This window comes from Tubulanus polymorphus, chromosome 7 (assembly GCF_964204645.1).
Source record: "Tubulanus polymorphus chromosome 7, tnTubPoly1.2, whole genome shotgun sequence".
Taxonomy (NCBI): domain Eukaryota; kingdom Metazoa; phylum Nemertea; class Palaeonemertea; order Tubulaniformes; family Tubulanidae; genus Tubulanus; species Tubulanus polymorphus.
Genome location: NC_134031.1, coordinates 4899898 through 4914317, shown reverse-complemented (window position 1 = coordinate 4914317; position 14420 = coordinate 4899898). Strand labels below are relative to the sequence as shown.

Below are 14420 nucleotides of genomic sequence, written 5' to 3'. Positions count from 1 at the left end.
GTTCGCCAGCCCACTCAGTTTTTCGGAATTCTGACTCTGAATTCCTGGATGCTGCGGTAGGGTCTGATTTCAATGAGGATCCGGTCCCAGAGGCGGCAATTCCTTCTGGGGTCGTTCCTGTCGCAAGCAATTGTGGGTTGCCCCAGACGATGGGGGCTTCCCTGGCTCGCAATGTATCTCCGTCCCGTTCAGTTTTATCCGAACCAGCGGGGGACATGCCATTTAGAGCGATGATAAGTGAGTTCTTTGTCAAGCACGGGGCAACTCGCGCTAAGCCCACAGCAGCTCCTCTGGTCGGTGAGTCAATGGAAGCTTATCGCCCTCCGGACTCCGATCTTAACGTTTTACGGGAATCGTCAGCGGTTTCAAGAGAATGGGCTCGATTGGATACGCAATTATGGGGTGAATGTCGGCCTGGAACTTTTTCATTTCCCCCTCCAGAACGGGGTATGAAATCTGGGAAATATTTTAGTTCAACCGATCCACCTATAGGCGCATTTCGCTCGGCGTATTACGCAACTCCAGGTGCTGTGGATCACAGTCATAACTGCCTGGATGCTGATTATACTTTGATCAGCCCGGATACTGTTACAGCACAGTCGGGTATTCGTTTGCCTAAGTCCGGTTTGGTGGCCATGACGTCAATCCTGGACAATCTTACCAGGGTTGGTTCGTTTCAAGATATGGCACTTAAGGTGTTGACGGGTGAGCTTCGCGAGACTCACGCCGCCGTTCATGCGGGCTCCGACCCAGAGTCAGTTGCCCTAAAACTGGAGGGAATGGACCGGATTATCCAATCTTTGGCTCGGTCTGTTTCGCATGTAATTCCGTTGTCGGTTCGGGGTCAGGCTAATCTGGTGTTAGCCTCCCGTCAGTCAGTGATGGACTCCAGTGCCAAAACTCGTCTACCGGATATGGTGTCCAATGCTTTGCTGAGAGCCCCATTGGGGACGTCTTCACGTCTCTTCTCCGGTTGGTGCGCTCCGGTTTCCGCAGAGCTGAGGAAGATTCGGGAGGTTCAGGCCAAGTCCAACCCCCGAACTCCGTGGAAAAAGCGTTCTGGTCCGACGCCGGCGGCGCAAGGTTCGGCACGGACGCAAACAGGACCATCTCAAACTTCAGCGCTTTCTCAGGCGGCTTCGGATGCCGGTTGGAGAACTAGCGGTCAACTTCAACAATCGTGTCAAGCCTCGTCCGGTCGTAACAGTTCCGGTTCGTATCGAGGCAAGGGGAAGGCTCCAAAAAGGGGCTCTTCCTTTCGGAAAAACTCGAAATGAATTCTTGGGACCAGTGGGAGGTTGTCTGCAGCAGGCAGCAACCCACTGGTCCGACCTCTTTGGAGACGGTTGGCCCTCCCGGGTCGTCTCTCGGGGCTACCGTCTCCGTTTCCTAAGGCGACCGCGCCTGATGAGGTCACCTCCCGACATGCGGCCAAAACCAGGTCAGGAGGCCTTAATCTCTCCGGCTCTCAAGGAACTGGCAGAGAAGGGAGCGATAGAACCAGTTTGCAACGAAACTTCTCCCGGCTGGTTTTCTCGAATATTCATGGTACCAAAGGCCACAGGGGGTCAACGAACAGTGATAGATCTGTCATCCCTCAATCGGCACCTAGACATTCCAAGGTTCCGGATGACCAAGCCCAAGGACGTGATTCAAGGGCTCCGTCCGGGTCAATGGGCGGCTTCATTGGACCTGAAAGATGCTTACTTTCAGGTTCCAATTCACCCAAAATCTCGGCGATTTCTCAGGATAAAGTGGAAAGGCCGCCAGTTCCAATTCAGGTCTCTTCCATTTGGCCTCAGTACGGCCCCGTGGGTTTTCACCAAGTTGGTCAAGTCAGTTCAGAAGGTACTTCAGTCAAGGGGTGTTCGACTGTTCGTTTACCTCGACGACTGGTTAATAGTCGCGAATTCGGCTCAGGAATGTCGGGAGGCAATGACCTCAGTCTTGGACTTAGTCCATCAGCTAGGGTTCCGCGTAAACAGGGAAAAATCTCAGTTGACGCCGGCCCAACAGTTCACTTATCTCGGCATGGACTTCGATCTCCGAATCGGCAAAGTCTTTCCGTCTATGGTTCGAGTGGCCAAACTTCAAGAAGCTGTAGCGGGAGTGTCCACAACCCCGAGAACAGCTCGTTACTGGTCACGGCTTCTAGGCTCCATCAGCTCCATGGGTCTGGTGGTGCCCTTAGGCCGCCTCAGAAGCAGGCGCTTGCAACAATATTGGAAGGTCTTCTGGTCTCAGTCGAAGGGCAACTGGGAGGCCTTGATTCCCGTACCTCCAACCGATCTAAGTCCGGATCTTCAGTGGTGGGCGGCCACTACGAATCTTCGGCTCGGGGTGTCACTAGCCCCGTTAGAGGCTCCAGTTCGTGTATTCACGGATGCCAGTCACCAAGGTTGGGGGGCACATCTGGAGAACCGAGTCAAAGCCGGGAAATGGTCTCGCTACGAGGCCACCAACCACATAAATTTCCTAGAAATGCTGGCCGTGTGGAAGGCCCTGAAGTTCTTTCACAGGAGAGTGGAGGGCCACCACGTTTGGTTAGCCACAGACAATTCAACAGTGAGGGCTTACCTTCAGAACCAAGGGGGCACTCACTCAGAAACCCTCACAGGTCTGTCGGCCAAAATTCTTCTTTGGTGCCAGACAAAGGGCGTGTCCCTGACTGTGGCACATTTAGCAGGGAAAAGGAACGTGATGGCCGATGCTCTGTCTCGTCGAGGTCAGGCTATTGCGACAGAATGGGTTCTCCACCAAGAAGTAGCCGATCGGGTTCGGGGCATTTTTGGCAATCCGCTGCTGGATCTGTTTGCCACCCGGTACAATCGGAGGTGTCCTCTGTTTGTGTCCCCGTTTCCAGACGCGGAAGCGTGGGGGGTCGATGCCTTCTCTCTGGACTGGTCGGGGATGCATGCGTATGCGTTCCCGCCCACACCAGTCCTGCCGCGCTTACTGGATCAAATAGAGAGATCAGTCAATTGCAACATAGTTCTGGTAGCACCATGTTGGCCGGCTCAGAAATGGTTCCTACCACTTCTCAACCTACTGTGCGACAACCCCAGGATTCTTCCGAATTTCCCATCGCTTCTGTCTCAGGGGATCTTTCGGCATCATCCAAACAGCCAGTGGTTAAATCTGCTCGCCTGGCCATTGTCCAGCGATCCTTGTCAGCTTCAGGCTTTTCAGAACAGGCTGCCTCCTTTATCGCAGGATCTAAGCGGCCATCAACAAGTACCATTTACGATGCCAAGTGGAGTCATTTTGCGGATTGGTGTGCTGCAGGGGAAATTGATCCATGCTCACCCTCTGTAGCTCAATTGGCAGATTTTTTACTGCACCTATTTGTAGCAAAAGGTTTACAGGTCATAACTATTAAAGGTTACCGCTCCGCGATTTCTCATACATTGCGTGCTTCTGGATGGCCAAATGTAGCAGGGGATCATCGGATATCCCAGCTGGTTGCTGGGTTTTCTATTTCCCGGCCTCGGGTAACAAGGACAGTTCCACCATGGGATCTGTCTGTAATTTTGAAGAAGTTAATGGAGGCTCCATTTGAACCTCTTTCGGCAGCGTCTTTTGCAAATTTGTCAAAAAAGACTGTATTTTTGCTGTTCTTGGCTTGCTCGGCCCGTCGCTCTGAGATTCATGCGCTTTCAGTCCGACCAGGTCACATTGTCTTTGGGCCAGCGAATGAATTTGTTTCGCTGCGGCCTGCTTTGGAATTTTTGGCAAAGAACCAACGACCAGGCTCGGTTGGGCGTCAATGGCGAATTGAAGCCCTAAAACATCGAGTGGAACCGGGCATCCCGGACAGGACTTTATGTCCTGTGCGGGCGTTGTGTTTCTATTTAGATCGCTCTGCTTCACGGAGGGGTTCACGGGAGCGGTTATTTATTCCGCTGCTGGATCACCTAAAGGGTGATATTTCGCGGGACACAGTAGCCCGATGGGTCTCTTCAATGATCAAGGACATTTTATTGAAGGAGAATCTTTCCTCGGAGGGAGTCGTTTCTCATCAAGTGAGGTCTATGGCTACTTCCTGCGCAGCCTTTTCGGGTGCTCCGTTGGAGGAAGTCTGTCGGGCCGCCTTTTGGAATTCACCGTCGACATTCACGTCATTTTATTTACGGGATGTTTCAGGCCAGTTAGGCTCATTAGCTTCACTGGGTCCTGTTGTCATGGCTCAAGGTGTCCGTTCTTTCCGATCGGACCCTTTAGTGTAGAATATTTATGTAGCATTATCAGGATCATAGGGGGTGTATCCTTGTACATAGTTTGGACTCATATCTGCAAGTATTAATTTCGCAAAATTCTGGGGGGGGCCCCTGAGCTGGACGGACTCACTGTGGCCAACCGGTCTTCCCTGTGCTACAGTGCTCCATTCCGTGCTTGGGTAAGTGCTCTCTTTTTCCCTCTTACCTTGCGTTTGAGCGGTGGTTTTTCTATCTACCTTTCCCACCATCCTTGTGCTAGGCTAGTCTAGCAAAAACCATAGGAAAGGGTACAGTACTCGACGGAAATATTACAATTTTTGGAACTAAAATTTGTATTTCCGAGTAGTACTTACCCTTTCCTATGGTGGGAATCCCGCCCACCTGCCCCGCATAGCTGTTTTTTTTTGGTCTGCTATGACGAAAAAAGATGGCGGATTTCGCCGGTGGCTAAATGCAATACCGCAGGGCCGGGTCGTATAGAAAAACCATTGGCGATAAATCCAAATTTAGAAAATATTGGCAAAAACCATAGGAAAGGGTAAGTACTACTCGGAAATACAAATTTTAGTTCCAAAAATTGTAATTTTTTGGTGTCAAATGATGAATATGAATAACCCTTTCTGAAACGTTGTACGTTGAGGACCAACTCATCACCCACTTACCTGATGACACTATTAATCATTTACATTGAAGAATCTAGTATAAAGTAAACTATCATAGATCACTGAACTAGTAAACTATCATAGATAAATGTTGATTAAATTGATGATCTAGTCAAAATCTAGTACAAATTAAACTATCATAGATAACTGTTGACTGTATTGATGATGACAAAATGAATCCCACAGCGTTCTGAAAAATAACATTCAATGCTGATTTTCATTTGTACTGAAATAATTGAATTGCAACTTCACGCAGACATGGCCGACTATGGCTCGATTAACTCGGACCAATTTTGCTGATTCAAATTTGTCCGAGTTGGGCTAGGTATACGGTAATTGCCCGCAATACCCGGTGATACTATCGATATCATTTGTTACTTCGAAGAACTATTCAAAAATATTGTTTATGCGTGTTTTGATTACAGAATGTCTAGTAGTACGTCGTTAGCGAGTAGTCTGCCGAGCAGCAGTACGTTCACCATCGCCGAAACGAAGGAGAGCATCGTCGCGAAGTCGGTCATGTCGGCCACCGCCGCCGCGTACATGCCGTTCTCATCAAACGCGTCGTCGTTGACGAGCAGCACGTCGGTGTCGGTGGCTAACCTCGACTCGGACGCCGTCGACTCGATCGTGCAGGAGAATCTCGACCCGATGTCCGGCCTGGCGTCCGACTCCGGCTACAACTCGGTCGTGCAACAATCGGAATCGAATCACGGTTACCACCACGACAGCGGCGTTTCATCGGCCGCCGTCGCCGCGACGTACATCGTCAAGTCAGGATTAGAACAGAGTAATGTATGTAAGGTGAGCAGATGGTGACGGCTTCTATTCTAACTTCACCCGATTAAATTAATTTGAATGTTGAGAATTGTTCTCCTGTGGATTTGCTTAGCTTTCCCAGTTTAATATGGGTTGAATTAAGGTTCATTTCCAAGCGTTTAACTGTGCGAATCTAAAGCCACAATTACCGAGCTGATTTAAGGGGGTTGCGTGAATTGATTGCATCCAAACGATTTTTAATAAGAAATCGTCTTTGTCCGTCAGGGCAGCTACTTATCTGGAAATCGAGGAATAGTTGGGGGATTTTGTTTTTAAAAAAACTAAAAATCAGGGAAATGAGATTGGTAAACCAAACAGCTTCAGTCTATGTCTTACATACATAACTGTGTTAGTTGATAGGATCATTAGCAGATCAATTCAGGGAAAAACAATGTGCATGTCATTGAAAAGTCAGGGAAAGGTCTGGAAAAAATGATGATAGTGGCCATCCTCTCTGTCATCTTCAAATCAATTGGTCTATGATTGAGATCTCTTGCCAAATTAATGATTGCATTGCGGTGAAAGCTCTTTCTAATGATTCTCCCTTCCGCACTTCTTCCTTCACTTTTCAAATACAAAACATAATTCGTTTTCATTTTTCCGATCAATTCTCGTTTTATATCGACGCCGTTTTTGGTTTTCAGGTGAAACCACAGCTGCAACAGCAGCAGCAACAATTACTGCATCAATCGATGAGTAACTCGTCGTCGATGAACGCCGGTTCGCTCGGCGGTTCAATAACCGGCAGCTCTTCGCAGCAATCTCTGAACATGTTGAATCTATCGAGTAACAGCATGTCGTCGTTGTCGGCCGTGTCGAGTCCGCCGGCGAATATAATGCAAGCTTCGCAAGCGCTTTATCAGCCGGCGTCGTTTCAAATCGGCGGCTCTTCGCAGGTCGTGCCGCCTGACAGACAGGTAATTATTGCATTGTTCGAAACCACGTCGTCGTTCAAGCCTTTCAATCACGAAATCTAAACATGCATTGATTCAGTATTCGGGCAAATTTATCGACTTGTAATGCAAATCATGAAGTAACCATGTCGTCGTTCAAGCCTTTCTATCACGAAATCTAAACATGCATTGATTCAGCATTCGGGCAAATTTATCGACTAGTAATGCAAATCAGATAGTAAGGTGCTTTAAATAAGAGATATGGATTTCATTTATTTGCTTATAACTTGTCATGAGGAAGACCCGAGTAATCCGCATAAATTCTGAAATTCTGTAAATTCTAACACCGATCAAGCAACTATACTTGTACTTGAATTTTTTGCGAAATCGAGCCCCCCTGTTTCATTCCTGGAGGTGTGTTCAGATTGTAAGGGACACCAAAACATATCGAAACAAAATCTACCAATCAAATAAATAACAGGGTCAATACCTATCTTAAGATTTAAAAGAAAACTCAGAAACTTCCATTTTTGAATGGGTTCGGTTCACTTGTTGTAGCTGCTATTGAATATGTTTATTTTCGTCTCGTTTCAGTATCAATCTCAGAGTCACACGTACAGCGCGTACTCGCTGAATCAACAGCAACCGCCTGCGGCAGCGCAGGTGTCGCAGACGTCGTTCAACAATCAGCCGAGTTTGTTCGTGCAGCAGGATCTTTACGGTTCGACGCCGGCCGCGCCGCAGATACAAAACCCTTACAGCAGTCAACGGTACCTGCAAAATCAGCCGAACACGATAATGGTTTCATCGACTACCTCTTCGTTAATGTCCGCGACGATTAAACAGCCCAACAATCAGGGCTCATTCCCTGATTATACCGGTAAGATTAACATCAATCATATCTTTAAAAATTACGCTGAAGACCATTGGTCCAATTACGATATTAAGGTTTTGCAAACGGTATTTCTTGATTTCTCTAAACGTTTTGGAACCCGCATTAATATTATAACGCCCTTAGTGGTGAATCAGGTCGGCTATGATGAATTAGAATTTCTTCACCTGAATCTAATGAAGAAGAAAAAACGAGCTTTTTAAATCTGAGCCTCAACTTTACTGAACGTAAATCATTTGAATGAAATGTCAGCACCTTGATCATGTATTTCAAATTGGTGGATGGTACTGCCATTACTAACTTAGTGCACTAAACATTGCCAGCCAATCAGGAACTGTGTCATTCTTCCCCTTGTGCCGGAGTGCAAATGTCTTCACTGTAAATAGGAATGACCGCCTACAAATATATTCATAGTAGCAATGATGGCGGAACTGGAAGTACGAGTATATTGTAGCCTGCTGCAAACATGATAAGCGATAGTCACAATTTCTTGGTGTGCTCTTTGTTAGCATGACTGGTAAAATTTGTTCAAGAGATTTGTTTACTCAAACGCTCATTCAGCCGGGAACTGTTTTATATTTTACAGGTATGACCGGCGCCACTCAGAAGACCGGTCCCAGTAACTCGATGCACTTCGGTTCCACGATCGGCAACGCGTCGATCCAACCGAATCAGCTGTTCTTACAATTCGACCCGAATCAGATGTTAGGTACGAGCCAGTTGCTCGGCACGGGTCAGACCGGTCAGGCGCAGAATAATCAACCGCAAGTGATTGGTTCCCATCTCGTTCAACAGCCCAGGTCAGTATTACAAACAGTATTATGGTATTACAATCAGTATTACAAACCTGTCCTCTTCACTTGGTTTTTTCTTAATAAAAAGATTCACAATGAAATAATAATAAGGGCTTTATTTTGATGTTGCAGACAAGTGCAGAATGTTCAAACGATTCAAGGTAGTTCATACTTCTCTCAGCCGCAGCAACCATTGCAACAAACTGGCTTTTACCAGCAAACGGCTTCCGGACTTCAGGTAAGATATAATTAGATACTACCTTCAATGTAACGAGTTGTGGCTTAGTATTTACATTGTAATTTCTATTATAGACCGGTATGCAGCAGGTGACCTCTCCGACTCAGTTCTCCGTGCAAGGATTCAATCAGGGTCATAATATCGGTATACCCATACAGCCGCCGACCAGTCAGAATCATCTGAATCTCGTGAACAAAACGATCTCGTATCGGCAACAGGACACGATGCAACAGGCCTCGCTTCAGAAACCGTCTCAAAGTGCTTCGCAGGTAGGTCAACGAACACATTTCAACGATGAAGCGCAATTGTTGTACTTCGACAATCCATCAGGGTGGCCACTTACCTGATAAACCCTGAATTTTCTTTGGTTTAAAAGATGGGGAATTTGGTATGAAAGCTTAAAATTAAGGCAATTAATTCAGATTTCTAGATTGCACGCAAAAACAGTTTTCGTCTATGTCTAAAGTATTTGACTGTGTGAATTGATTGAATCTTGGCGCATCAAATGAAGGAAAACATGCATATTGGGAATAGTGACCCCTCTAGTTCATGCTTCATGTGTTTCAAGTAGAATTACTTGTTCTCTTCAAACATCGGGAACCCATTGGCAAAAGTGGATAAAAGTGATCTGATAAAACGATTGATTGGCTATGATGAATTAGAATTTCTTCACCTGAATCTAATGAAGAAGAAAAACGAGCTTGTTAAATCTGAGCCTCGATATTTTTTCGTTCGATCCTTACTTCGCGAAATCGTAGTAAGTACATCGATAATATAATTTCTAATGTCGTTTGTTTTTAACAGGAGTACGCGGCGATCCCGGCGTTCCAGATTCGCTCGCCTCCACAAAATCTGTCGACGAACACCGGTCTGTACCAGCAGGCGATCGGCACGCCGACTCAGGGACAGAATATGAAACAGCAGAAAGATGCGTCGAACGTCAACACGAAGGCGAACATCATGAAACCGACGCATCAGCTCCAACAGCAGCAGCCGCCGCAAGCTTTCGCCGCTAAAATGAACACTACGTATATGACTCAGCCACTTCATTCCGGTAATATTTGATTTCATATTTCTCACGACTTCTGCTAAAATCGTTAACGCGCTAGATATTTTTCCATTGACAGGGTCCCTACGACTCCTTCTGAACGAAAGTTGCTTCCAAGGGTGATTGATCTTGAAATGCCTGAAACTCTTTTAGGACTCCTTCAATTTTGAAAAATAGAAAATTCGAAATTTTGTCTAGTTATACAGTGAAAAACAACGCCTAAATCGGTGCAGTTGGGATTTGTTTTAATCCAATCAGGCAGTTACCGAATTAAAAACCGAGTTTAGGTAGTATTCAGGATATGAATTCGCTAACAAAACCAAGATAAGCTTTACTGATTTAGGAGATGTCTAAAGTAATTGTGATATGAAAGAGATGCAGATGCTTTCTGGAAATTTGAAATTTCTCCTTAAAACTCCTTGAAAATTAATGTTTTTTCTGTAGGGACCCTATTGGATGTTGATTGGTCGGTTCAATTTTACAATTTGCTAATCTTGTCTCGTTTTACGAATTTCAGGAAACGTGATTCGTCATCCGCACGTTTTAGCCGGAAACATCGTTCTGGGTCCGCGATCGCATCCCACAGGTCAGGGTCGATACGCAGCTAATATTCAGCAGGCTGGAGTTCCCGTGATGCTGTCGCGTCAGCAACAGCAGCAGCAACAACAATCGCAGCAATCGATTCAACAACAACAACATCAATCGCAAATACAACAACCGCAACAACCGACATCATTGCAGCAATCACAACACATACAACAGAGTCAACCGCAGCGCCCTCTGTCTGCCGGACCGCCAAACATGGCGTCGATTCGCGCGCAACAAGCGAAACAGCGTCAAGAGTTACTGCAACACGCGCAGAACTTCCTGAATCCGGAGAAGAAAGAGAAGCAAACCATCGCGCCGTCGATTTTGGACATTACGAAATCCGACGCGATGACCGGTAAAACGGCGACGACGTCTACGACGACGGCGACAACGATCGCCAGTATCATCGATAAAGATGTCATCGGCGACAAAACGGGCGATAACGGAAAAGATGAAAAACCCGACGATTAGACAATCGCCGATTGCCACTTCGATATTGACATTTGAAAAAAAACACTGATGAAAAGTCGATATGTTATCTTTCAAAATTCTGTATCTCGATTGCGTCCGATGTGCGCAAGTTTTTCGGCGAAAAGTCGACAATTTTCCATTCTATAATTCTGTAAATACCGGTTGACCATCTACAACATCGTGTACATATATATATACATGTATATACGCAACTAGATATGAGTAAATCGAATGACCTGTTATTATATGTGTATAAGATGGTATTATACTCTAGTATGAGAGATGAGAGAAATTGAGTAGTGTTTCAGTCGCGCGCGCGCGGGTGTTGTTTGTACATAGAGATCTGTATTGTATACTGCTAGCGCGCGTTTCGAATGCAAAATCTATACACGCGTGTAATTTATGTCATATTTGATGTTCGAGTTAGCAGCAGCAGCAGCGGTAGCGGCTTATTGGATTCCTCTTAGCGTGTCTCTCTTCATTCATCCTAGTTGTAAATACTGATATTATCATCATAGTCCTTGTTGTCATCTCATCATTTCGCTCAATCACTGCCCAATCATTTTTATCGTACTCTATATATATATACATATACATATAGTTATCGAAAAAAAAAGAAACGAATCCACATGCCTCAGGTTTCTGTAAATATCACCGATCGGTTTCGCGATCAACCCGTACCCCCCAGTACCCCCACCCTTGGCATGAATACGCTGTAAATACGCCTGGTCTAGTCGTAAAATAAATTTAATCGCGAGCGTTTAGTAGTAACTTCGTGAATTTATCGAGCAATTGAATGAAACGTAGTCCGGAGTGTACATAATGAGCGTATCTAGACTTAGAAGAATAGATTTGGCGTGTAATTTGAGAAATTCGTTATTCATTGTAAATAATCATCGAGAACCGCCGAATCCGAAAATCTAAATCGCCGCGTTTTGTAATTAAAATCATCGTCACTCGTCGTCGTCGTCGTCATGTACGTTCGTTATTATTTAGTGGAAACAATACCGGGTCTAAAAGTGAGGCGAATTTTTATGTTTCAAGGAAACTTCAAACTGTGTCCCAAGACACTGGTCCCTGTGCGAGTACTTGGCATAAAATTGTACATAGATATACATATATATATATAGATATAGATATATACAGGCTGCACGTCTTATGATGACATTGTACATAGAAATCTCGTATTACGTAATGGTATACTTTGATATTTTGAAGCACTCTTCCCCTGATCTTATTAAGCGGTTATAACGTTGCCTCCGTGCTTACGTCGACGCGTAGGTTTCGAAAATTATATCTCTTAGGTTCGCGATTGATATTATACACTCATTAGAGCGTTATGGTTTGTACATTTGTTCTGTAGATAATCGCTGGTTCTGCTTGTGTGTGTGTGTATATATATATATGTTGTATTGCACATGCCGATTTTTTATTACCGGGTAAAGCGTATATTCATTGCTGTAAATATATACGGCTTAGCATGCATGATACTGATGATAGATGGTTAAACCTATTGATCGAATGGAAAATTGGCGATTTTAAAACGCTCGGCTCCGTCCGTCGGTTTTTACTCGCGGTCGGTTGTCTATCGATAGGTGGCGGTAGGCCTCGGCGTAATGACTCGACGGGGAAAAAAAACGCCGGACGGAGTTTAGAAAAATTATTCGAATAACGTTTTTTATGAACTCGATCGGCTGTAGATCCGATCCTCACGAAACTGGTGAAGACGCTTCGCTCGGAAACGAACCGCTGAGTCGTCGATGAGCTCGAAGTTCTCGCTAGAAGCGACCGAAACCCAATTTCCAACTGCTCCTGTTTTTTTTTCCTGTCGGAAGAAAACAGTCGAGCAGTGGCAGAGACAACTACTGAACTAATATAGCAGATACATAACTTTCTGTACACTTGATTTCTTGTATGTCATGAATATGTAACTTCTCTGAATATAACGTGTACTACAGGAGTGTCGAACATTACGAAACGTATCGAAGTCTTTGACGTATTAGTGAAAATCTTGACGAATGTTATATTTAACTGATAGCGATTCGGGTGATTCGTTCGCTAGCAACTGTTTACATCATTGAAAAGTATAGTGATTTAAGAAAGAAAAATGTATCGTACGGTCGTGAATTAGAAATTGACGAAACAAACAAAAAAGCTTTGCTCATAGAACTGAAGCACTGATTGATCTCGATAGAGAGCGAGAGGATTTTGTTTACGCGCGGTTTTGTACCGGCGTAAAATGTAGGAATTTAGTCGCCCCGCGAGAGGGTCGCGACGGATATGAATATTTTGAGTAGTCGGCGATAGTTAACATGAATTTTTGAGACCGTCCGATACTTTTGCCCCGAAGTTCGGACGGTCGCGGAATCAAACGATGAGTTGTCGTGTCTGACCGGATATTGATTGTATATTCGTGTCAAATAATGTGCTCCGTAGTTACACACGCGATTATGTATCGGCTCCATGTAATTGTAACTCATATTATTAATCTTTAAAACAAAAAAACGATTTCCAGCCGACGCCTGGCGTTTCGTATTGCCCCGCGCAAACGCCGGCCGCGGCTGCATTTTACTCTTAATAATAAATATAATAATCATAATCATACTAAACAAACTGATGAATTTCAAGCGTTTATAGTGTCTGCCACTTGAATAGTGGGTCGACGTCCGTTACGAGCCGCCGATGCCCCCTGGTGGTTCGATAACGGACTAGACTCACGCGGGCAGTTTGTGTATTCGATATTATCTTTAGTCTGCAGGTGCCTTCGCCTGGACATCGCACTTTTATAGGTATAATTATTTAATAAAATGACTATGTAGTATTTATAGCTGAAACCAATTTCAGTAGTAATTTTTGGACTGTAAAACCGAAAAAAAGTATAATATTGTTGTCAAAACACGAGCGGGAGATGACCCTAACAAACGCGAATATCAAACTGACTGACGAGAATGATTGAAATGCAAGTGTAGTTCTGTTATAGAGAAAATGTTTTCCGAAATGACTCGTTGTTTGTGGTGGGTGAAAAAAGAAAACAAATATTGAAAAGAAAAAGGTTCTAAACTGAATGAATGAGAAAAGATTGGTCATATAAAAGTAGTCATTCTATGGTGACTGTGTCCATGGCTTGGTGTAGTTTTGATGTTTAGTTTAAATGCGTGGTTTTACATGTAATTAAGCAACGTATACACAGGTTCCGCTCTCCGCCGAGAGAGCTCCTTGTCAACGTTCTTTCCTTGTTCATTTTACCAGTTCACTTCAGTCTGAAGGAATAAAACTATTTATATGTTTTAAAAAAATGTCATGTTCGTAGTGTTTTCTATGTCTTTGCGGTAGAAGGAATGAACTCGAAGGACAATCGACCTTTTGACAGAAGGATATTTTTGCAGCAGCGAGCAAACCGTGTGCGGGTATTTCTTACAACAGGATGATGACCACTGACCAGGAAAACTGGAAATCAGAAAAATGTTGAAAAAATCTTACGACAAACTAACCAAAACCTGGAAAATTCAGGGAATGCCGATTATCACTATTGATGAAGAAACACGTGTCATCAATACGTGATTCAATGAAAAATGAATGAATTCGAACATTTCGTGCAAAATTTCTCTGACCACAGGGAATTTTGTGTGATCATATGGAAAAAACCAGGCAACTTGTAAATGGTGGAAAATGACCACCCTGTCTAATCGAAGAGGTTTCCACAGTATCAGAAAAAAAAACCAGTTTCAAGGATAATCACTCTAAATAACCCTAGAACCCGTTGAAGTGGAGGCTAGTATGCAGAGATAACCGTGACGT

General features: G+C 44.6%; 1 protein-coding gene and 2 non-coding genes across 4 annotated transcripts in view; all 3 read left to right on the top strand.

Moving 5' to 3' along the window:
- The window catches only part of LOC141909383 (uncharacterized), a 43503-nt gene extending 29585 nt beyond the window's left edge, over positions 1-13918 (top strand). For both annotated transcript variants that reach the window (XM_074799831.1, XM_074799830.1), the window contains exons 27-34: positions 5305-5683; positions 6343-6615; positions 7186-7471; positions 8070-8283; positions 8410-8515; positions 8590-8784; positions 9320-9569; positions 10081-13918. In XM_074799831.1, the coding sequence (XP_074655932.1) occupies positions 5305-5683; positions 6343-6615; positions 7186-7471; positions 8070-8283; positions 8410-8515; positions 8590-8784; positions 9320-9569; positions 10081-10622 (2245 nt within the window). In that variant the 3' untranslated portion in view covers positions 10623-13918. The remainder of the gene's footprint in view (positions 1-5304; positions 5684-6342; positions 6616-7185; positions 7472-8069; positions 8284-8409; positions 8516-8589; positions 8785-9319; positions 9570-10080) is intronic.
- Positions 7623-7697, top strand: LOC141909412 (small nucleolar RNA SNORD36). The gene has a single exon (XR_012619726.1). It is a non-coding gene; the product is annotated as a small nucleolar RNA SNORD36 (small nucleolar RNA).
- Positions 9161-9234, top strand: LOC141909414 (small nucleolar RNA SNORD36). Its single transcript, XR_012619728.1, has one exon. It is a non-coding gene; the product is annotated as a small nucleolar RNA SNORD36 (small nucleolar RNA).
- Positions 13919-14420: the final 502 nt, after the last annotated feature.